General features: G+C 44.0%; 1 protein-coding gene across 1 annotated transcript; it reads left to right on the forward strand.

The window, feature by feature from the left end:
* Positions 1-1,300: 1,300 nt before the first annotated feature.
* TRMT1L (tRNA methyltransferase 1 like) lies at positions 1,301-22,690 on the forward strand. The gene is made up of 16 exons (XM_054384110.1): positions 1,301-1,430; positions 4,128-4,274; positions 5,481-5,541; positions 6,772-6,887; positions 8,236-8,300; positions 9,554-9,683; positions 11,505-11,628; positions 12,486-12,565; positions 13,743-13,989; positions 14,910-15,122; positions 16,680-16,870; positions 18,131-18,209; positions 19,383-19,549; positions 20,837-20,893; positions 21,491-21,617; positions 22,087-22,690. The coding sequence occupies exons 1-16, from the start codon at positions 1,301-1,303 to the stop codon at positions 22,328-22,330; spliced, it is 2,178 nt and encodes a 725-aa protein (XP_054240085.1). The 3' UTR covers positions 22,331-22,690.
* The last annotated feature ends 1,750 nt before the right edge of the window (positions 22,691-24,440 follow it).

Below are 24,440 nucleotides of genomic sequence, written 5' to 3' on the forward strand. Positions count from 1 at the left end.
CAAATCCTAAGAAAAAACAGCATTGCCATTATTATTTATTTCAAGTCTGTATTTCCAGCTGGTATAGAAATTAAATTTTAACTGCACAGAAACTTCAATACTCTCCTTTTGTTTTCTCATTATAAAGCCACAGCAGATTTCAACAGAGTTAATTATTCACATCTCACTACTAGAGAATGTCACAGGAAGAAAGAATGGCAATTACTGTTCCATCTGCTTTAGTGACACATATTTTGCAACAGCGAATGCACGAGACAAACATTGAACATTTAGTCATATAACCGTCAAGTTTCAAAGCAGTTCCAACTATTTAATTCTCGCCCTAGTGCCTGTCTCCCCCCTTTCCCCTGGGATGGAGGTAACGTCGTGACATCTCGGCTACCACCCTCTACAGACACTTAGTCTTCCGAGCCTGCCGCGAAGACGCAGAGGTTTACGGAAGGCTGGAACGAAATTTCACCAGAAGCTCCCAAAGCTCTAGAGATGAATTTCCAGAGCACAGGTCAACTATCTAGACAGGTAAGCTCCAGAAGGAGCTCATCCTTAATACAGGGAAAAACAAATAAACACACAGCTCTAAAACAACCTTCAACATGGGCGGATTGAAACGGGTGAAGGACAAGCTGCTGCTCCTCCACCACCACCAAAGGGACAGCAGCCTCCTTACCCCCAAACCCAGGGGTGAGTAAAGGACAAATACAGGGTGAGCCACCGGGGCCCCTCAGAGAACAGGCCGCCCGGCCTCCCCTACCGCACCCGGCAGCTGCCATCATACGCCTTCCCTTCCCCTCCCTCCTTCTGCTTCCCGTCCCTCGCAGCAGGGCACTCCCCCTCACACCCAGCCAACTCGAACGTACCCTGCAGCCGAAGCCGAGGAGGGCAGCAGCTCCGCGCCTCGTCGCGCCAGGCGGTCCTAGCAGAGAAACCTCAGGGGTACCCCAAGCGAAGCCCCGCTCCCAGGCCAGACACTGCCCTGTCAAGCGTAACTTCCCCCAGTCGCCGGCCTCCGCGAGCATCGGCTGCCCCGGCCCCTCCCCGCCGCGGGGCGCGCTGGGCAAGGCGAGCCCCGCCCCGATCCGGGAGCCGGAGGCCCAAGGGGCGCTGGGAAGTGTAGGCAGAGTGTGCCCGCCTTCTCTCCCGACGTACGTGCCGGGCCGCCACCCCCGAGCCTGCCGCCCACTTCCCGCCTCTCTCCCTCTGTCAACGCCGCCCCATCCCGAAGAGGCGTGTGGGAGCATCGGCGTGTGCTCCTGGCTCAACTCGCCTGCATTCACCCGCCACAGGAGTGTTCCTGGAGGAGATGGCAGCGGAGGAGGCTGCGGAGGCCGTGCTGGCGCAGCTGTCTCCCGAGCAGAGGCAGTCAGGGCGGGAGAACGAAGAGGATGAGGAGGAGAATCTCGAAGGCGGCAACGGCGAGACTGCAGCGCTTAGTGAGGGCCGGGCTCGGGGGGACCGTGGGCAGGCGGGCGCTGTGGTGTGGAGGGTGGGAAGCGGGCCCTCGTCAGCCTCTGGGCCGGGTCTGAGGACCCGGTGCAACCTCAGCGTGCTTAGTTGATACTGAGGGCGGGAGATGGGTCTTCCATCCCGTCCTGAGGGCTGCAGCACGACCCCAGCCTGATAAGAAGGCGCTGAGAGCAGGCGCCATGCGGGTGCGCGGGAAGGAGAGGCCCCTTGAGAGTACCCCGGGGACGTTTGAACTTACAGCCGCGCGGCCTAGAGTCGCTTACGTGCGGGTCCTTTCTCCCCCCGCCTGCGCCTTGAGACCCCTGCGCGGTGAGGAAGGGCCCGGTTTCCCCGTTTTGCCGGCTTGGTGCAGAACAGAGCCGGCGGCAGGGCTACACGTGCTCCCTGAGGCGGCCCGGCCCAGGGGCTGAGCCTCGGCGATGATGGGCTCGCTGCCTCGGGCAGCTTAGAAAGCAGGACCTCGTGTCGCCTTTTCCTCCCATTAAATCTGAAAGGATTTTTTGCTGTGATGATGATTTTCAAATGGCGGTGCCCGAGGTCCCGCTACGGAGCTGGACCTGCCGGAGGTGGGCAGGGGCTGCGGTGGGTGCCTGGTGCCTCAGCCCCACGCTTTTTCTTCTCGGCATTTTTTGCCAAATGGCTTTAAGCTGGTTGTGCCAGTTTTCCAGCCGTGGCATTGGTTCCAGTCATTTTCTACTGCAGGTTTACAGTTGAACCCAACTGATTCTTCTAATTAAAAAAAAAAAAGGCATAATTTTGATTTATTAAGTTCATGCATAATCAGTGATTCCTAATGGACATTTAAAAATACCTAAAATCTTGTTTTGTTGGCAGCCCGTTTTTCTGAATAGTTTAGTGTGAAAGTTTACTTAGTGTAGCTGTACATATAAACCACATACATAGATGTGTGCACACTCTTTTTTTAACCATTTTAACATGGAGACTTGCTGTGAAGATGCAGACAGCCCAAGTCTGGTGGGTTTTGGTTACTGCTATGCTCTCACCATTTTCGTAACAGTTTTACAAGTTTTTCTCATAGCATGTGTAGTCATCATCAATCATTGTTCTTTATTCACCTCTATCTTGGGGATTTCTCACCAAGAAGATCATTTTACTTCCTCATTTTCCTTCTGTCTTTCTAATAATGAAATGTGCAGAAACTTACTAGACATCTTGCAACTTTTAAATTGAGAAGTAGGCAGGAAATAGGACTGCCTGAGGTGAGTTGTCTGCTTAAAAATAAATCTGTGAGAAATACGGCAACACTCTGAGTAGCGATGTTGGTCTTGATATTTTAAGGCAGGTAGAATAATTTTAATTAGTGCTTCTGTCTTTTTTTAAACAATTTCTTATATCCCTCTTTTGAGATATTTCTTCTGTTTCCTCCTTCTGCTTTTTTTTTAATAATAGCACAAAAATCTTTATCCAACTGAGATATTAAAGCCAAACAAACAAAAAACCCCCCCAACCCAGAGGAATTATAAGAACTGTATAATCCAGCCCTTATCCTCCCTTTAGGAGCAACCATCAGGAGAGATTTAGGTTGCTTAAAAAAATCACTATAAGCTATTGGCAAAAGTGATTTTTAATATCAGTTTGTAAAAGTGCAGTAAGGCAAGGTTCACTATTGCTCACTACATGGAAGAAGCATGCAAAGGAAAATCAAATTAGAATTGGACTAGAATGATCTGCAGGGGAGATTTGGGATGAAAAGGGTAAGGAAGACCCTCCTGCTGAGTCACAGGTTCAGGATGGAGCTCTTTGTCTCTAATCTCCTCAGTGAGGAGTTGTGGGTGCAGCTGGATCCAGACTTCACGATATCAGAATGGTTTGAGTGGGAAAGGACCTTAAAAAGATTGATTTAAACTCCCTGCCATAAGAAGGGACACCTCCTACTAAACCAAGTTGCTCAAGGCCCCATCTAAGCTGTCTTTGAACACTTCAGGGTTGGAAGTTCCAGACTTTGTCAAGGGTTCATCTTTGAAGTAATTGGCTGCTGGGATTTCATTGGTATTGATTCAGCATACTGTTGTGGGCACTATAGAACTTGAAGGGAGGAGAAAGCAAGTATTTATTAAGGCTATCACAATAAATCATAAGATGAGGTTGATTTTCTAGCAGTACTTTCTAGCCTCTTAAGTCTGAAATTCTTCAGTCTGCCCAATTATTCATCTCTACCCAACTCCATTCAATTGCAGATGCTGGTATCACCAGCACTTAAGGCTCATCACAGTCCCTGATTGGAAGCAGTTTGCTAACTCTCCTCTTTTTTCAGGTTATCCATCATAAAGAGTTCTAAACTTTTGTTTTCAGATTTTGTTAGCTAGTATGTTGTGAGCATCTACACTTGCTCCTTGCATGCTTTCTCTTGCTAACATTGCATTTTGCAACACAATAGTGTGTGTTATTTTGTTAACTTTAAACATCTGATGATGCAGATAAGTAAATTGTTTTGTCTGTCCAGGATGGTGTTATTGCACAGTGGCTTCCAAGCAATAATTTGTTATTACAGTCCAAGATACTGTTGATACATTTCTTTTGTCCTCCTAAATAGTTGAAGTCCTTTTTGTCTGTTAGAAGCACCGAAATATTGGAAACAAATGAAAATATTTGTGTGATTCAGTTATATCAACAACAATTAATGTTTTTTGTTTGATTTTAAGATGGTGTGGTTGTCTCTGAAAAAGTGGAAAGCAACAACCTGGATGTGAAAGAGTCAGAACTGGAAATTGAGGAAAAAGGAACAAGGGAAGAACCCACAAAGGAATCTGAAAGCAACATTCTCGATGTCTCATCTGATTATCCAAGAGGTTTGATAATAAACTTTAAGAATATTCATGTTGTATAACTTGTAACCCTAGGTTTAAAACCCAGCTTGAGGGCACTGATCGATTGCTATATTTGTTTCAAGTAAAATCCTGAAGACTAATCTTGTGAAAATGTGATCAAGACTTAAAATGGGTACAGAGTCAGTGTTACTGTAAACTGGGATATTCTGTGTGCTGAAACCAATAAAGCTGATTTATTGAGAGTGACAGGGCCCTTTCCCAGGCTGCCCAGAGAGGTTGTGGTGTCTCCTTTTCTGGAGAGATTCCAAACCTGCCTGAACATTGTGATCCTGGGCACCCTGCTGTGAGTGACCCTGATTTGGCAAGGGGCTTGGACTAGATGATCTCCAGAGGTCCATGCCAGCCCCCACCATTCTGTGTGATTCTAGTATTGGATAAGCTAAGTCTCTTGTTTTTACCAAATATTCTGCTGTTCTCACTGATTAAGTTAAAAAATCAGAAGGTACATTTAAAGGTTAATCAGTTTCCTAAGGAGAAACAAAAAGAGCTAGGTGTCAAGAGGGAGGGCACAGGCTCTTCTCAGTTGCACCCTGTGATAGGATAAGGGTAATGGATATCAACTGCAGCACAGCAGGTTCCACCTCAACATGAGGAGGAACGTCTTCACTCTGAGGGTTGCAGAGCACTGGAACAGGTTCCCCAGAGAGGTTGTGGAGTCTCCTTCCCTGAAGACTTTCAAGACCCATCTGGATGCATTCCTGTGTGACCTGCACTAGATTCTATGGTCCTGCTCTGGCAGGGGGGTTGGACTCCGTGATCTCTGTAGGTCCCTTCCAACCCCTAACATCCTAGGATGTTTTTATACTGCTTTTTGCATGATTTGCACTCACTAACGTTGCTGAGCAGTAAAATCGGGAGCAAATGGATTGTGATTTGTTCTGCAGCTTTTCAGCCTTCAACTGAAGGTCTTTGAAATGGAAAAAGTTTGTGTCAATATTAGAAAGCAAGTAGAAATCTGTGGAAACAAATGGATTTTAAAGAGCTATTCTGGGGTCTAATTTTGTAGTCATTCCTACCATGGAAGTTAAAGGATGCAAATAAGTATTTGGATTGGTACTACCATCTTTCTCTTGCAGTGTTAAGGACTTGAAATGAGGCACAGAAAAATAGCAGTTAACTCGTTATTAAATTAAGAATGTTTAACTTCTGAATATCTCTACTTTTCAGAGAAGCATATTTCAATTCAAAGAGATTTTGCAGAGCTAGAGAAACTAGCTAATCTGAAAGAAGGGGAATTTACCACAGCAGCACCCCAGAACACAGACCATCAGGTTACAGGTATTTACCTTATTTGGTCATTTTTTAACACACTTCATATGTTTATATCATTTCATGAAAAACAGCTTTATGATTCATTCCTGTGCTTACCGAATGTTTTACTTCCTTCAGTAAGTTTAAGGCCTTAATAATTCCTTTCTGTCTTTCTCCTCTGAACTGAAGTATTTGTCACGTTGCAGCACATGTAGACCAACAAAATGTGAATTCTAGTTATACATCAGAAGCTTCATCTCATTTATTTTACTTAAAAGTGCCACAATTATATGGAAGCTGATTGTTGTCATTGCAGCATTTAAAAATCCATTTCAATAAAAGTATTCTGTTCTGGATACCTTTTATCCCCATTCTGTATTAAGCTCTGATCCAGATGTATATTGGAAGATTGCTTTAAGTCTGCAAAGTGTTTTTAATACAACTTCGTAGTTTGATGACATGTATGTATTTTTTGCTAGAAGTGAAAATTGAATCAAATTATTCACGGATGGAAAAAAAACTATTAGGGTCCACATTGTAGGGTTCTGGGCTCCCCAGTTCAAGAGACACAGGGAATCACAAGAGACACAGGGAATCACAGAGAGTCCAGCAAAGACTACAAAGATGCTGAGGAAACTGGAGAATCCAGATAGGAAATAGCAGCTGGGGGAAGATCTGATCAATGCTCAGCAAGAGATAAAGGGTGAGGGGCAAGAGGATGGGGCCACACTCTTTTCAGTGGAGCCCAGTGACAGGACAAGGGGCAATGGGCACAAACTCTGAAATCCAGGAGGTTCCATCTGAACAGGAGGAGAAACTTCTTTGCTGTGGGGATGCTGGAGCCCTGGAGCAGACTGCCCAGAGAGGTTGTGGCATCTCCTCTTTGGAGAGATGCCAAACCTACCTGACATTGTGATTGTGGGCAAGCTTGTAGCAGTGGGGTTGGACTGGATGATCTCAGAGGTCCCTTCCAACCCTCACCATGCTGGGATTTTCTAAGAAGTTAATGATATTTGGAGTAATAGTGGTTATCTATTTGCTATGGAGTAGAAAGAGGCAATCTGTCAATTTCAAGTTTGTTTGAGCCTGAAATAGAACATACTCTGGGGAATTAATCTTTAACTCCCATGGACAGAACATTAGTTCCTTCTTTCTTATATGCTTCCTTTAACAAGAGTGGTTCTCATACTTGTTTATTTGTGTTTTCAGATGAAAAGAAGCCTTGTCCATTATGTTCTGAGGAGAAATACAAAGCTTGCTATAGTCATAAGCTCCACCGGCACCTTCTGAATTTTCACTGGAAAGTTTCTGTTGAATTTGAAGGTAATAGCAGTCATGTTTGAATAGTAAATGCTAGAAGAAATTGTGGACATGCAGGACGTTGTTCTGTTTCATCTTTTTAAATTTCCTTGCTTAAGCATTTTAAGCAGCTTTGAATTAGAACCATATGTTGACCTGAGATGTAAATTGGAGATATAAAACCCTTATGGCTCTGTATTCTTGTAGATGCCAAAATAGTTACAGTTCTGCATTGTCTTACTTGAAAAAAAAAATGGTTGTCATGTCAAGAAAATTACTATAAAAACTATATCATGTATAGAATTAAAATTGTTTTACTAGTAGTTTTGACTCTATTGTTAATTATCATACACACCTGCAGGGTCATTTTTGGCTCATCATAACTATTCCATGATTTGCAGAACTGTGTAAAGTATTTAGTGTCAGTCTGTAGAAGCCATAGGGCTTTAAAAAAAACCAATGTGATCTTCTTGTAAGGGGCATTAAAATCCCCACAGGAAGATTTAGAATGAAAAGCAGAGATTGAGCAGGATGTGTATTTTAAAGAGCTGTGTGTGCCTTGTATTGAAAGAGAATCTTCTTAATGCTTCTGAATATTTAAAGAGTAGGGGGCATGAGGATGGGATGCCTAGTGGTGCTGCCCAGTGACAGGACAGGGGGCAACAAGCACAAGAGCCCAGAGGGTTCCATGTGAACAGGAGGAAAAAGTACTTCGCTGTGAGGCTGCTGGAGTCCTAGAGCAGGCTGCTCAGAGGGGTTGTGGAGTCTCCTTCTCTGGAGAGATTCCAAACCCAGCTGGACATTGTGATCCTGGGCAACCTGCTGTGGGTGCCCCTGCTTTGGCAGGCAGGTTGGACTGGATGATCTCCAGAGGTTACTTCCAACCCCCACCATGCTGGGATTCTCTATGGCTCTGCAGAAATAAAATGACTAGAGGAGGGACAAGATTAAACTAAAAATGCTCTGACTGGAGATTTGCAGGCATTAGCAGATGTCTTTCTGATTTTTTTTTTTTCTCTAAACTGTGAAGTATGCCTTTTATAGGAGCCTTTATCCAAGTTTTTTAGCCAGGTAACAGTAATACTCACAAGTACTTTGGGAAGTTGCAGACTGGATAAGCTGGTGATGACTCAATGTAGCTCTGTAGGATGAGAGCAGGCATTACAATGAATTCCTGTATGAAATTCTTTGTCCATTTTAACATTTAGAATATGTAATTAGCTGATAAATTTCCTTGGGCAGAGGGTGAATGTACTAAATAAAAGGTGATACTCTCTTAATGCTGTCTCATGGCATTATTTGGGATTCTGAAATGAAACCTTTTACATTGTTTGCTTCCTGAGCTGTAATGTGATGAGAGTTTCTTTTCTAGGGTACAGAATGTGCATCTGTTACTTGCCCTGTCATCCAGTAAAACCAAATCTCATTGGAGACCAGGTAAAAATGCTGAAGCACAGTAATATTTTTACCCTACAGAGTGGGGGAAATGGGTGATGTAGGGGAGCTGTTGCCATCTGCTTAGTCACAAAATACATCTTGCTCTCCAGTGTGTGATACCAAAAGCTTACCAGCCCACTATGAAAGTATTGATACAAGCCTCAGGTAGTTGAATGTACTTGTATCTCTCTCTTGTTTTGGTGGGTACTTGCCTAGATCATGTAAAATACTGTCACAGTTTGGAGTAAATGGCAGGTTTGTTTGGAGAGGCAAAGGCTTCATTAGGCCAGGCAATGAGTGCTTCTTAGCTCCTATCTTCCCTTTGTGCTGATTTTATGGGGTATGCATTGCTACAGGCTTGGGGAGGAGAGGCTGGAAAGCTGTCCAGTGAAAAAACCTCTTGGGGTGTTGGTCAGCAGCCAGCTGAATACAAGCCAGTTGGCTGTCCAGATGGCCAAGATGGCCAACAGCCAACAGGCCTGGATCTGAAATGGTGTGGCCAGCAGGACCAGGACAGTGATTAATCTTGCTTGTATTTGGTGCTGATGAGGCCACATCTTGAATTCTGGGTTCAGTTTTGAGTCCCTCACTCCAAGGAAGACATTGAGGTGCTGGTGTGTGTCCAGAGAAAGGCAACAAAGATGGTGAAGGGTCTGGAGAACAGGTCTTGTGAGGAGCAGCTGGGTTGTTCATCCTGGAGAAAAGGAGGCTGAGGGTGATCTTCTGGTTCTCTGTGATTCCCTGAAAGGAGGTTGGAGCTAGGTGGGGCTTGGTATCTTCTCTCCACTTGTCACAGGACAAGAGGAAAGGGCCTGAAAGTTGTGCCAGAATAGGTTTTGATTGGACATTAGGAAGAAGTTTTTCCCTAAAAGGGTTGTCCTGCCCTGGAACAGGCAATGGTGTCCCCATCCCTGGAGAGACCGAAAAGCCACGTAGATGTGGTGCTGAAGGACGTGATTTAATGGTGACCCCCGTGAGTTTAGTGCTGGGTTAACAGTTGGACTTGATGATCTTAGAGGTCTCTTCCAAATCAATTCTAGGATTGGCAGAGCAGCTGGCTGTGGTGCTGTGGCAGTATTGCCATGCTGGGCTGGTTCTTGGGGTGTGATTATTTACAGTCTCTGGCTGTAGATTCAAAATATTTTGTATGTGCTGGATGTAACAGACCGATGACTTCTTCCTGTGCCTGTCTTCAGCTATAGTTAAATTTTATTCATGTTTGTTCATTCTGAAACTACAAATGTGTTTTTCAGACATTTTCAAAGATGGGAGCCCATTACCATTGTATCATCTGCTCAGCAACTATCACACGAAGAACTGACATGATCAGTCATATTAATCGTCATGTGAATAAAGGAGAAACTGAATCAAGGTTTATTACAGGTAGGTTCTTGCTTACAGAAAACACTGGATCTTTTGTACTCCATAGCACATACGAGAACTGTGATGTGTAGTTGAGAGACGAGAAAAATTCTGAAACAGATGTAGCTCTCCTAGGGAGAAATCTGTCCTTAATGTCATAGAAAGGACATCAGAGACGATCAGAGGGCTGCAGCGCCTGTCCTATGAAGATAGGCTGAGAGAGTTGGGTCTGTTCAGCCTGGAGGAGAGAAGGCTCTGGGGAGACTTTATAGCTACATTTCAGTATCTGAGCAGGACCTACAGGAAGGCTGGGAAAGGACTGTTTAGAAGGGCTTGTAGTGACAGAGCCGAGGGCATTGGTTTCAAACTGGAGCATGGCAGGGATGATCTTTAAGGTCTCTCCAATCCAAACCATTCTATGAGTCTCTGAACTTACTTATCTTCAAAGATGTGGCAGTGTCATGATTTAGTCTCTGCACTGACCAGTTACTGTGACTTACTGATAAATAATCGTCCCTTCACAATTAATGTTGCAGATACAGGCTTTTGTTCATCCAAAAGCAGGGAGGACAGTCACATAACAGCATCCTCTCCATGACACCATTTTTTTTGTCTTGTACATAAGGGTAACAAGTTGGCAAGGTGGGCAAGGATGGCCTTCCTGTTAGGTTATGAGGTTCAGAGAGGATCCCCTTACTTTCTAGACTTCTAAAAGAGTTTAAGTGCAGCTAGATCCAGTCCTAGTCCCACACTTGGTTTGCGTTCAAAAGGTATGTGTATAGCCACCTCTCAAAGTCAATATTTGCCTGCTTCAGAACCCTGACAAGGACTCACTGAGACAGCTGGGCAAAGTTGAAGAGGTGAGTAATTTATTAAGGTGACAGATTCCCAACTTGTTCAATTACCTGTAGTAGGCCCATTTACTGCTAGAATTGAGCTTAAGTTGGTAATTCCCAGGTAACATCTGATAAAGTTGGAGATGTGAGTCTTGCCAAAGAGGCATCCCTGTATGGGGAGGAGAGGTTCAGGCCTGTCAACCTGTCTGGATAGCTGTCATCCTTAAAAACAGAGGATTCTAAAAACTATACCTGCTGACAGTGTGGGCCTGGGTCATACCTTAGGTGCTGATTATCTCCTAGCAGGCTAATGGTGCTTATTAACCAAGAGGAGAAGGATGGAAGGCCAGTGCATGCTACAGATCTGGATTTCTCTCAACCTCTAACAATTAGGCCTTGTCTCTGGCTTTGTTGATACAACCTTTGGCTACAAGATCTTCCCAACATCCCAGCAGTAGCTGGGCTGGGTTGTGAAATTTCAAAGTTGCCAAGTCCTAAAACTTCCCCCATCTGTGCTGTGTCTTGACCAAATAAGCAAACAAAATGTGCGTCCTCCTCCCCTGCTCTTGCCAGGTAAAGGATAAGCTGCTGCTTACTCTGCATTCCTGTCTCAGGCTGGTAGAAGATAAGCACACTGTCCTGCATTCCTGTTATGTGGCAAGCTGGGCAGTTTTCCCACAACGGGGGAAACAAAAGTGCTGAGACTCAGGCTCAGGAGCTTGCTTTCTGAAATGTGAATGGATATACTGGAGCCCAAAAGAAAGAAATCTTGTGCTTTATGGGAAGAGAATTCTGTTAGAGCTTAATCTTTATCTGCCACTCTTAGAACTAGAAGATAAATTGCTGCCTGCTTTTCCCCATCTCATACACCTATTAACTGATCCATGTACTAGCTGGATTACAGCATTACCCCATACTTCTTACTACATTTTCAACTTAATTTATCAAATATCTACTGATAATTTCAATTCTCACTAACTGATTCCTTCCCCACAATTACTTTTAGTTCCTGCTCCAAAGAATTCTCATCAAGTGCTGAAAGAATCAGCTACAGACGTGCGAGTTCTTCCTAACTACTCCACACCCCAGAAAACAGATTCCTATTTTAATCCTAAAATGAAACTCAACAGGTAAGAAGAGAAAAGGGAGTGGGAGGATGCAGTAGAGGGGTGTTAAGGTTGTAGTAGAAAATATTCATTTTGAAAAGCAAGCCCTACAAAACCTTGGTTCAGGAGGCAGGAGAAATTATCTTCCATCTCTTCTTCACAAATCATATTTAAACCCCAAAACACTGTGTGGGAAATATTGTCATTACTGAAGCAACTAAGTGGTTTTCTGTGATGAGCAGTTGATGGAAAAGAACAGGATTTGAGGGAACAGGGAGCACACTTGAAAACTAACCTCACTGTACACACTTACGGTGTTGCTCTGTGAATGGATAGTCACTGCTTTTTCTTTAACTGAACAGCAGCTTGCCTGTATGTTTTTTCATGTTCTAGGCCTTTTTCTCTTGGAATTCAGATTCTTTCAAGGATCTTCTTATTCTGAAGGAAGAAATGTTGTATTTTTTAAAAGGAAATCATAAATGGTGGCTGTACCACCACTGAAAGGTGTGACTGTTGACACTCAGTGCATGGGACTGTGCTTCAGTCTCTGCTGTCCCCTTGGGTCCTTAGTGCTGTCAAATATTTGACGTTTAAACCTAGCTCACACATCTGTGAAAGCAAAGACAGGCCTCTGAGCAAGGCCACTGCAACTAAGGGTATGACCATGTCTGAAAGAACAAGGCCTGTTCCTTCAGACTGAGGTATTTCATTGTTCTGCAGTAATTTCTGATGTCTTTAAACAGCCATTAGCGGGGCAGTGCCACATTGTTAATTTCTGAATGCCAGCCACTTTTTCCACTATTAGAGCAATTAGTAAGTAATGAGAAGGAGGGACAAGTATCCTCTCAGCTTACTTACCATGACCATTCTTTATCTTCAAGGCAATTGATCTTCTCTGCCCTGGCTGTCCTAGCTAAGGAACGTACACCCATAGAATGTTTGGATGCTTTTGGTGCTACTGGTAAGGTATTTTTTTTTAATCTTTTGGCTAATATCCATGAGTATGAAGCTGCAGAAATCAATTTTAATACATACTAAGGTCACACATTAAAAAGTAATGCAAGCTCCACAATCATTTTCTTCCTTAGTGAAACAGTAATGAGCTTCCTCCATACCGAAAAAAAACATACATCAAGAGCCTGATATTAGGCCTTTTAAAAACAATATTAAAGTTGAGTGCTCTCCTTACAATCAGTTGCCTTAATGTTGCTGAAATGGCAAATTGTGTCCAAGGTGACTCTGGATGTGAAATTTGGCAGTGAAATCAAGCCATAGTTTAGAAATGATGATGAGTCCAAGCTTCCTTATCAGAACCATCATTAGCTGATGGCAGAAATTTTGATTGTGAAGTAAATGTAAAGTAGTTACCATCTGGAACAAAAACCTGAGGAGGTCTGGATTGCTGCCTCATAATCACCCAGCTACTGTGAACTTAAGGTGATAGTTGAGAACAGTAGTAACTGCTTAGCGTTTTGCATAAAAATGTGATAAGGAATTTACCACCATTCTGAACCTGGACAGAATTCACAAGTTCAGTCTGTCCTGTAATTCTAAATGCAAGCATAGATTTTACTCATGAACCTCAGCAATAAGCACTTGGAGACAGTGTAAAAATCTTGGCAGCGGATATTCACAGGATGCTAGCTCGGTGGGGATGGAAGGGACCTTTGGAGATCATCCAGTCCAACCCCTCTGCTAAAGCAGGGTCATCCACAGCAGCTTGCCCACTATCACAATGTCCAGGTGAGTCTGGAATCTCTCCAAAGAATGAAACTCCCCAACCTCTTTGGGCAGCCTGCTCCAGGGCTCCAGCACCCTCACGCAAAAGAATTTTTACCTCCTGTTCAGATGGAGGCTCCTGGGTTCCAAGTGTGCCCATCACCCCTTGTCTTTTCCCTGGACACCACTGACAGGACTCTTGTTCGGCACCATCCTCTTGCCCCCACAGTGTACCCCAGTGTCTCTGTGCTGAGGCAGAAGGTCACCAGCACTTTTTCAGGAACCTGACAACATCTGGATCATGCATGTTACAGGCATTTAGGAGGACTGTTTAATTTTAATTTTTTTCTTGCCAAGTTCAGCAACCCAGAAGCCAAGTCCTGGTTCTGTTATGGAGTCACAGCTCTGTCTTTCTGTAGGTATCATGGGACTGCAATGGGCAAAACACCTCCGAAGCTCTGTGAGAGTTACAATTAATGACTGCAATGAAAACTCTGTGGCAATGATTCAGGAAAACTGCCATTTAAACAAAATGAAGGTGAAGCTGAACACCAAGGAAGATGACAATGATGAAGCCATGGGAGATGGAGAAGACAACACTGACACCATTGAGGTGACAAAAATGGATGCCAACGTCATAATGCATTTGAGATCTTTTGATTTTATGTAAGTGTTGAATGTTTCTCTTAAAAATTTACTGGTTTCATCACAGAATTGTTTCAGCTGGAAAAGGCCTTTCAGATCATCAATTCCAGCTGTTAAGCCAGCACTGAGGAACCATGCCCCTCAGCACCACATCTACATTTCTATCCCTTCTGGGGTAGGGACTCCACCACTGTCCTGAGCAGCCCATTCCAATACCTAGCCACCCTTTCAGTAAACCTTTTTTCTTCTAATGTCCAACCTAAATCTACCCTGGCACAGGTTTGAGGCTGTTTCCTCTGTCTTGTCACTTGTTACTTAGGACAAGAGACCAACTCCCACCTGACTCCAACCTCCTTTCAGGGAGCTGTTGAGAGCAAGAACATGTTCCCTCAACAGAGCCCCAGTTCCCTCAGCTGCTCCTTGTAAGACTTGTGCTACAGGCTGCTCACCAGCTTCATGGCCCTTTTTTGGGCCTGGTCCAGCACCTCAGTGTGCTTCTTGGAGCACTGAGCCCATTACTCAAGGTGTGGCCTCACCAGTGCTGAGCACAGGAGGACCTGCCCTGGTCCTGCTGGTCACACTTTATGCTGAACCAGGCCAGGATGCTACTGGCCTTCTTGGCCATCTGGGCACACTGCTGGCTCAATTTCTGCTGGGTGCTGAACAATGTCCCCAGGTTCTTTTCCACCAGGCAGTTTACAGCCACTCTTCTCCCAAGCCTGGAGTGTTCATAGGGTTGTTGTCATGTAAGCACAGGACTCAGCACTTGGTCTCCTTGAACTGCATTTCACTGGCCTCAGGCCATGGATCCAGCCTGGCCACCTCCCTCTACAGAGGGCCTCCTGCAAGATAAACACTTCCAGCCAATTTGGTGTTGTCTGAGGGTGGAACTAAGCTCCTGAGCATTTACAGATACTCAGTGGTACTTCTTTGCTTTTCAGCCATTTGGACCCCTTTGGAACTACTGTGAATTACCTGGATTCTGCCTTTAGAAACGTGAGGAACCTTGGCATCGTGTCACTGACTTCCACAGATATCAGTTCTCTGTATTCAAAGGCCCAACACGTCGCCCTGCGCCATTACGGCTGTAATATCGTCAGGACAGAGTACTACAAAGAACTGGCAGCCAGGATAGTGATTGCTGCTGTTGCAAGGTACTGCTATATCAGCTCAGGTGCTGGGAAAATCATCCAGAATTATTCCAGTATTACAGAATTATTAGGGATAAAAAAAAAAAATTCAGGCTGCTGCTGTAATAGTTACCCATGGTCGTTTCCAGAATTCCCTAATTCTAAAATTCAGGTTTCTTGATAGAAAATTAATGTTTCTTATTGTGTTTGTTCTGGTGTGGGATGAACTGAGTGAGGTGAAGATGCATTAATAGGGGAAAGGATTAGGATGGTGGGGAATGATTTTGACTGGGGGGAGGATAGTAATAGAGAAAGTAATTCCCTGACTTGCCTGTCTGCAAACTCTTTATTCCTCTGTCAATTTTGCCATTTTAGTGCTGCACAGGACTTGTAAATGTTAATTAAGCTGCTTGAATGGCTTCTAGCTAAGTGCTGCAGGTAGACTTGCTTCTGTAGAAGCTGATTTTCACTTTGGATCCTTGTGCTTCAGGTTAAAAGATGCGTGTAATGGCTAACTGCTGAAATTAGCCATTTGCAAATAGATACTCTCAGTTAATTCAGTCAGTTTTACATAAAAGAGGATGTAAAAACCTGGTCCTTAACTGAGGGGGAAAAATCATAGAATCGTTAAGGTTGGAAAGGACCTCCAAGATCATTGAATCCAACCAGTAATCTAGCATTGTGAGGTCACCACTAAGCCATGTCCCTCAGCACTACATCTACACAGCTTTCCAGTTTCTCCAGTGATGGAGAATCTACCTCTGCCCTAGGCAGCCTCTTCCAGGGCTTGACAACCCTTTCAGTAAAGTTCTTCCTAATAGCCAATCTAAACTTCCCTGGTACAACCATTTCCTCTTGTCCTATTGCTTGTTACTAGGTAGAAAAGACCACCCCCCAACACCTGTCTCCAGCCTCCTTTCAGGGAGTTGTAGAAAGCCAGAAGGTCTCCCTTCAGCCTTCTCTTCTCCAGATTAAACAATCCCAGTTCCCTCAGTTGCTTCTCACCAGACCTGTTCTCCAGACCCTTCACCAGCTTTGTTGCCCTTCTCTGAGCCTGCTCCAGCACCTCAATGCTCTCCTGGTAATGAAAGCCCCAAAACTGGACCCAGGATTCGAGGTGTGGCCTCACCACACTATAGCTGATCCAGGCCTGTTGGCCTTCTCGGCCAGCTGGGCACACACTGGCTCATACTTAGCCAGTTGTTGACCAGGTTTTAAGAGGATGGGACAACTGCTCAGGACAGATGGGGAATGAAATAAAGTGCACAGAAATCTTCAGAATGTCAGAGCAGAAATACTGATCTGAATGTGTTTAAATGTTACTTCTCTGTCTCCCTGCACATGCAAAGTTGCTTCCTGTAGAATATTCTTAGGAATGCTGTACTCAGCCTTGTAGGCACTGGACACACCCAGGCAACGAATAACCACCGCTTTCTCTTCATCACTTTCTCAGATCCTTACTATCTCTTTCTAGAGCATGGATGAGTTCGATAACCTTTCAGCAGGATCATGTGTCCATGGCAGTGCCAGCCTGCTGACCTCACTGCAATGTGGCTTTGTGTTTCTGTTTCTCCTTCCTAGAGCTGCAGCTCGCTGCAACAAAGGCATTGAAGTGTTACTGGCTGTAGCTCTGGAACACTTTGTTCTAGTAGTGGTCAGAGTTTTAAGGGGCCCATCCTCTGCAGATGATTCAGCACGGAAAATCAGATACCTCATCCACTGCCAGTGGTGTGAAGAGAGAATTTTTCAGAAAGAGGGCAGTATGCTAGAAGGTAAATGACTTTTCTTCTGATCTTTCTACAAGGTCTCATTCCTGAATCCATGTTTTAGGCTTGTTTAGGCCCTGTTTATATTTACAGCCCTTTAGTAAAGTAGTAGTTGTGTCTAGTGTAATAACGAGCATACCGGATGGGGTGGAGAAGCTACCATGCTTTCTGGTAGTAGGTTAGACTAGTTTTCTGCAGAGATTTTACTGTAAAGGTACTGGATATGTTTCTAGGCAGGGCATTCTCCACCTGTAGCTGTAGAAGCTGCCAAGATGCCTGATATGTCCTTTCAGGGAAGGGCGTGAAGAGTAGAGCTTTTGTTTGGTTCAGCTTGGCAGGCAGCTTGGTAGATTTTGGTGCCAGATTGCTTTTCTACAGTTGATTTCAACTGCCTTAAAGTGCAGTGGACTAAACTGTCACTTGCCTCTCAGATGAGGTCTATTCTGCCTGGCCTTGGGCAGCATCTGTAAGCGCTTGATGGCAATAGCTTGGCAGGTGTGGTTGGAAGGGTTTGCAACATTTCTGTTGCATCTAATACTTGGTAATACGTGGAGGTAGCCTCTAGGTTTAAACCCAGCTCTTTGTGTGCTGTCTACACATGAGTTAGCAAACTCATTAAGCTATGAACCACATGATAGTTTGAAATGAGATTTTTCCTTTTATATTCACTCAAAGTTACAGGTTGTTGGGTGTCCAGCTACTAACTGGTGATGTCTTTGTTTGCCCTGCTTAAAGTCAGGTGTGTGAGCACAGACTGACCTTGTTGCTAAAAAGATTTTAAATATTAGGTAATTGGTAGGCAAAGTATTATGGTAGAGATCTTAATTAGTAAATTAAATGTTTACTTAGTGCTTTAATTCCAAGTGAGCTGACTTATGGCTTAGGAAACTTGGAAGTATTTTGTTTTGTAGGTGCAATTGTCTGAAATTCTTTGTTGGTATTTATTGTTAATGTGGACTTCTAGGTATATCTGTGTAGGAAGGCTAGTAATTCCCTTCTTCTGCCAAGAAAAATGGATGTGTCACGATGTTTTAACTCTTAAACAGTGATTAACAACTCAACAGTCACTAAATTCTCCAAAGCACTGCTTGGCAGAAGTGAGAGCAGTGTCATGCTTCTGCTGGTGTTTGCCCATCTAAGCACTTCCACTGAAGTCAGCTGCTACTGCTCTATGTCCACTGTATCCAGTGAAGCAGGCATTGCTGATTAATTCAAAATAACCAAAATCTTCCCCCCACCTTTTTTTTTTTGTTTGTTTTCTTCTAGAAAACCCCTATCAGCAGCTGCCTTGTGATTGTCACGGCAGTATGCCTGGGAAGACAGCAGTAGTTCTTGGTCCTCTCTGGTAAGTTCAGAACACAGTACACAATCAGGGAGTAATTTAGGCTGGAAGGACCTCTGGAGTTCAACTATTCAGTCACAGAATAAAAATGAAGTCTGCTGGATATTTTTTAGTACTACAAAATGTGCTAGAGCAATGGGGAGGAATGCAGGGAACATTTCATGGAATCATGGAGTGGTTTGGATTGGAAGGGACCTTAAAAATTATCTAGTTCCAACCCCCCTGCCATTGGCAGAGACGTGTGCTACTAGACCAGCTTTTTCAAGGCCCTGTTTAGCCTGTCTTTGAACACTTTCAGGCTTGGAATCTCCCTAACTTCTGTGGTCAAAAGTGAATTGATTTGAATTTAGTGGGGTATTGGTTTTGCTTTTGTGCATAGAATTAAACTGGTTAATACAGAATGAGAAATTTGCTTTAATTTCACATTTAGTGCAACTTACACAACATCTCCCCTACATTTCTCTTTATAGTGAACATGGTGAGGCACTGGAACAGGTTGTCCAGAGAGTTCATGGATCCCCCACTCCCTGGAGGTGTTCAAGGCCAAGCTGGATGAGGCCCTGAGCAACCTGGTTTAGTGGAAGGTGTCCCAGCCCATGGCAGGGGCGTTGGAACTAGATGATCTTTAATGTCCCTTCCAACCCAAACCATTCCATGAATCTGCACAAGAGAACCCAGCTGTGTGCTCCTCTAGTTGCCAGATGTTAAGCAACAGCATATTATTTGATACTTGTGGAGACTGTTTAGTAAATCCTTACATGTGTGATGATGACAGTAAATGGTACACTGCTTGATAATCAATACTTAGAGTTTTCTTGTCAGAAACAAGAAGAAAACCTTCTGTTAGGTCTTTTAGCTGTTTCAAAACAGTATTAAAAACAATTCACAATTCACAGTACATTTCTTCTGAAGGTTAAATTACTTTGTCAGCATCGTAGGGCAAGTCAGTGATTGAAATAAAATTAGCATTGTTGAGATCTGGATTTTTAATGCAAGACCAACGCTAATGTCATTGGAAATGACATTTCATTAGTTTAGTGTCACTAAGTTAAGAACGCAGCCTGATGGCAGCACTTTTCTTTAGTATAATTGCTGATCAATTTGGGTGAGAGATCTTTTAGAGCTGCTTTTTTTCTTTCATTAAGAAATCTTGATTGTTTTGCTTGTATTACATAGGTCAGGAGCCCTCTTCAATGCTGGGTTCCTCAGAAGAATGTATTTTGAGTCTGCTCAGTATGGTTTGGATGAAGCTCAGTCACTTTTGAAGACATTAGTTTGTGAAGCCGAGTGCACAACTTTAAAACATTATTCTATCCATGCTTCTTGTGAGGAGACCAAACAAGGTAAGCAAAATGGCAGAGTGGTCACAAAAGGACTGGCTTTGCGGTCGTTTAGAGAGGTGCTGCTCTTGGGTAACTTACACTAACAGCAGTGTACACGTAAGGTCAAGAAAATGTTTGTTGCTTTGAATGCAGTGTGGCGCTTGTCAGCTCCTCTCAGATGCTCTTTGGGTGCTACAGAAAGTCTTTCAGAGGCGGAGTACTGGATTTAGACATCGTATGACAGGCCCTAAACCAAAGGGGAAAAAATGCACTGTTGGAGGTTAGGCCCAGAGGGCATCTAAATGCCCCACAGCCACTCTCTTCCCTCCACTGGGACAGGGAAGAGAAAATACAACAAAAGGCTCATGGGTAGAGACAAGGACAAAGAGGGCTCACTCACAGAATCACAGAATATTAGGGGTTGGAAGGGACCTTGAAAGATCATCTATTCCAACCCCCCTGCCAGAGCAGGATCACCTATACTGAATCACACTGGAATGCATCCAGGTGGGTTTTGAGTATCTCCAGAGAGGGAAACTCCACAAGCCTCCTGGGCAACTTGGGCTAGTCTTTTACCACCCTCAGTGTAAAACATTTTTTCCTTCTCTCGAGTCTGAATCTCCCTCTTTTAGTTTCAAACCATCAGTCCTTGTCCTCTCACAACAGACCCTGCTCAGAAGTCTGTCCCCAGCTTTTTGATTGTCCCCTGTAAGCACTGCAGTGCCACCAAAAGTCTTCTGGAGCCTTTTCCAGGCTGAACAACCCCAACTCTCTCAGCCTTTCTTCATAGGGGAGGTTCCAAAAGTGTATTATTACAGAGGCACTGATTAACTTGGCCTTGGCCTGAGGTGGGCCTAATTTGGAGCTGGGGGAGCTTGTGGAAGCTTCTCACAGGAGGCACTCCATATCCCTCTCCTCTGCTGTCAAAACTCTGCCAGACATAAATTCAACACATGCAGGCAGGTTACTGCCCTAAGTCAAACACCTTCCCTGGAGGGGATGTTAACACTGTTCCTTGTCTGGTGTATCCCCATCCCAGCACCTGCTGCTAGGAAGAGAGGTTCCTATCTGTCAGGCTCTGCATATCCCACAGGGACTGCAAATCTGTGCCAAGAGAAATTGCTTTCTGCACAGGACTGCTCTTCTGCTACTAAAAGGAATTGTAGTTTGAATAGTCCCTCCAAATCCAAGTTACTGAGCTAGTAACTTAACTACCCTTCCTTAGACCAGAAGGTGGTATTGTTTCTTTCTGTTTGCCATTTTACTGTCTTAAGGTAGAATTAATTTTGCCTTTTAATCGTATTCTAGAAGAGTGTGGCGTATATATTAAAACACCAAATACTTCTCCAGAATCCTTGGTACATGGTAAGTAGATCATTTTGGTGTAGCTCTAGCAGTTGTGGATTTGATTCTAGTTTGTGATGGCTAAACCTATCTAGTAATCTTCCATTTAACAATACTCAGGATTTTTTCCCTGAATACTGATTTTACTTCATCATACTCAGTGTGGAAAGCAGAATGTTAAGCACTCCCTGAAGCTTGCTTGCCTTCACTTTTTATTACTGAAAATGGCATGTTAAAAATGGCAGATTTGAATGCTGCAAAAGACTACCTTAGAAAATATATACATAAAGTAGTTGATATATGGTTTTCTTCAGCTTCACTGGCATTTGTGGTCTCACTGAATATTCACTGGCATTTTGTTGGTGTGTTTTCACTGAATATTTCCTGGCAATTTTTTGTGCTCTAAATGTATATTCACTGATGTCATTGGCATTTTCTGTGCTCTCATTGAATATCCCCTGGTTCCATGGGCATTTTTTGTGCTCTAAATGTATATTCACTGATTTCATTGGCATTTTCTTTGCCTTCACTGAATATTCAGTGGTTTCTGAATTATTCTGAACTGGGCATTATTTTTGTGGTCTGACTGGATGTTCCCTGGCATTTTTTGAGGTCTAGGAAAAAGGAAAAGTGATGAAGTGACCCGAAATGTGAACAAGCGACAGAAAGCTGAGAACAGTGCTGAGCACCCTGCATTTTACTACAACATCCACAGACACAGTATTAAAGGAATGAACATGCCAAAGTAAGGTTTTCGTTTAGGTTCCAATCTTACATTGCTCTAACAACTGCTCTCTATAACTTGGGATCAGGACAGAAGGCTCCAGGGAGACCTTACAGTGACTTTCAGTACCAGAAAGGAGGCTACAAGAAAGCTGGGGAGGGATTTTTTTACAAGGGCTTGTTGTGATAGGATGAGAGGGAATGGATTGAAGCTGGAAGAGGGCAGATTTAGACTGGAGATTAGAAAGAAATTCTTTACAGTGAGGGTGGTGAGACACTGGAACAGGTCACCCAGGGAGGTTGTGGATGTGTGGATGCCCCCTCCCTGGAGGTGTTCAAGGCCTGGCTGGATGAGGCAGCCTGGTCTAGTGGAAGGTGGGCCTGCCCCTGTTGCAGGTGGGGTTGGAACTAGATAATCTCTAAAGACCCTTCCAACCCAAATCATCCCGCAAGTCTATGAATTCCTTTCTAAATGGTCTTTTATTTTCCAGGTTAAATAGGTTCTTGAACTATTTGTCTGAAGCTGGCTACAGAGTGAGCAGAACCCACTTTGACCCGATGGGGGTCCGCACGAATGCACCCCTGGCACAGTTTAAGACAGTTCTGCTCAAGTACAGCACTCCCACCTATGGAGGTGGGCAGGCGGAGGACGCTGAGGTGCTGGAGGAAGATCGATCCGGAGCTCTGGCTGCTGTGTTCACAAAAGACTGCCCTCCTCACTGTGCAGCTGATTAATGCCAGTCCCTTCCTTGGTAGATCAGGAGGTGGCAGAATTGCAAGCACAGCCTGTACAAGTAAGCCAGTATTTCTTTCCAGACTGGATTTTGACGGTTTGAGTTGTCTGCTCTTTCAATTTGAAAAGACCTTTTAGGATTACATAGAGCTTACCCTGGATCACAGCGTGTGTGGTCCAAGGTACTGTTACTTTGAGAAGGTCTCTGAGTCAGTTACTTTCTTTTAGGCTCACATCCACCTTCACACTAAGGCATTGTGGCTGCTCCTCAGTCTCTGTCAAAGCCTTTATGCTGGCACAGAACCAAGAGGGTGGATGGGGTCAGAAGTCTTCACACATTTCTGATCATGAGGTTACTATGAAATGGAATATTCCTAAAATGAATCATTCCTAAAACCTGGCTGCTAACAGTTTGGAGGGAGGTCATGTTAAGATGATAAAATGGCACAGTATAAAGTTTGATCTGAACTTAAGCAAGCCAGAAAGTCCTGACTCTGCACTCCTAGCTCCAAACTCCACATGTGGTTTGGCATTTGGGTCTGTTTTCATAGTGCTGCCTGCAAGCAAGGACTTAACGCAAGTGGGAGTGGAAAAAAAATTATTCCAGGACTGTTGCTGAAACTTCGGTTCATAACTAAACCTTAGTGAGTTGTGTTAGTCACTCGAGGTAGTTTGTTCAGAAGTTACATTTGGTTGTGCACTGCAGAGAGGTTCAGTGACAAGACACCACAGGTTGAAGCTGTGGACGAAGTTTCGCTCTGAATTTGTCAGCAATACCTTCGTAGCTGTTCAAAAGATCTCTTCTGTCAGCTAGCACAGACTGCGTTGATACTGGGTTCTGGTTTCCTTAAATACATGGCAGCATTCCAGCCAAATAAGCTTGACGTTGTGTTTCCTTTCACCCAAGCTTTGTTCAGATACCTCTGTGTATTTCACCTGAATTGGGAACAACAATCACAGCTGAACTACTTCTGCCTTTTCACAGGTGTCTAACCTGCCCCCCCACTGTTAGGTTTATCTAGGAGCTAAATTATGTCTATTAGCACCACAGCTCTCTGTCTTTTAAACACCTGTACAGATGGGGATTCAGCCACCTCCCTGGGGAGCCTCTTCCAGTGTTTGAGAACCATTTCAGTGAATAAGTTTCTTCTAATGTCCAAGCTAAACCCCTGGTGCAACTTGAGGCCGTTTCCTCTTCTCCTGTCACATAGTACCTGGAAGAAGAGACCTAACTCCAGCCTCCTTTGGAGGAGTTGTAGAGAGCCAGACTGTCTCCCTTCAGCCTCCTTTTCTCCAGGCTGAACAACCCCAGTTCCCTCAGCTGTTCCTCACAAGACTTATTCTCCAGATTGATCAGTGCCCTCAGGTCTTTCTCTACTGGGCAGCTTTCCACTCTTCCTCAAGCGTGGAACATGGCAGGGGCTTATTCTTATTTCTCCAGCTCTGACACCTCACATCAGAGTCTTTTCTTCTCTCTCACTGCACCACGAAAGAGCAACATGGCTGACACGCTCCTGACGATGCAGAACGCAGTGCTACAGAATTACGTTATGGCCTCTTCCACCATCATCAATCTAGGCCTGCCTTTGGAATGTGCTATTTTCTGTCCTAATTAAAAAGAAACAGGAGATCATTAAATGGATAATAATTTGCACTTCAGAGGTGATACGGTATCAAACTATGCTGCCTTCAAAAAAATTACTGCTTCCCATCCTTTTCCAAAGGTAACTTGGGATCAAAGTGGAAAGAAAAATGCAAAGAGAAAGAAAAATTGGTGTTCCTTAGTTCTGAAAAATTTGTTTTCTTCTAAGAGAGGAGGCTGATGGAAGGCTGATAACACACTGCTCACTTCAGTCAATGTAACTAGAATAGACCCTGTCTCAAGTCAGTTAACTAGAGCAAGAGAGTGTTCCAATTACAAATAAAAGAGGCTAGAAAGAAAGTTTGCCTGAAGGCTATTGTGGGAGATATTTTTTTATTACTCTTACAGCATGTTTTCCAAGTCAAAGCAACTCTGATCTGGGAGGAGTTATACCCTTTGTCAGTGTCCAGCAAAGGAGGGGGTTAACTCAGGCCTACAGGAATTCTCTTCTGTTAGTAGTTGTCTTAGCT

The sequence above is a fragment of the Indicator indicator genome, chromosome 10 (genome assembly GCF_027791375.1).
Source record: "Indicator indicator isolate 239-I01 chromosome 10, UM_Iind_1.1, whole genome shotgun sequence".
Taxonomy (NCBI): domain Eukaryota; kingdom Metazoa; phylum Chordata; class Aves; order Piciformes; family Indicatoridae; genus Indicator; species Indicator indicator.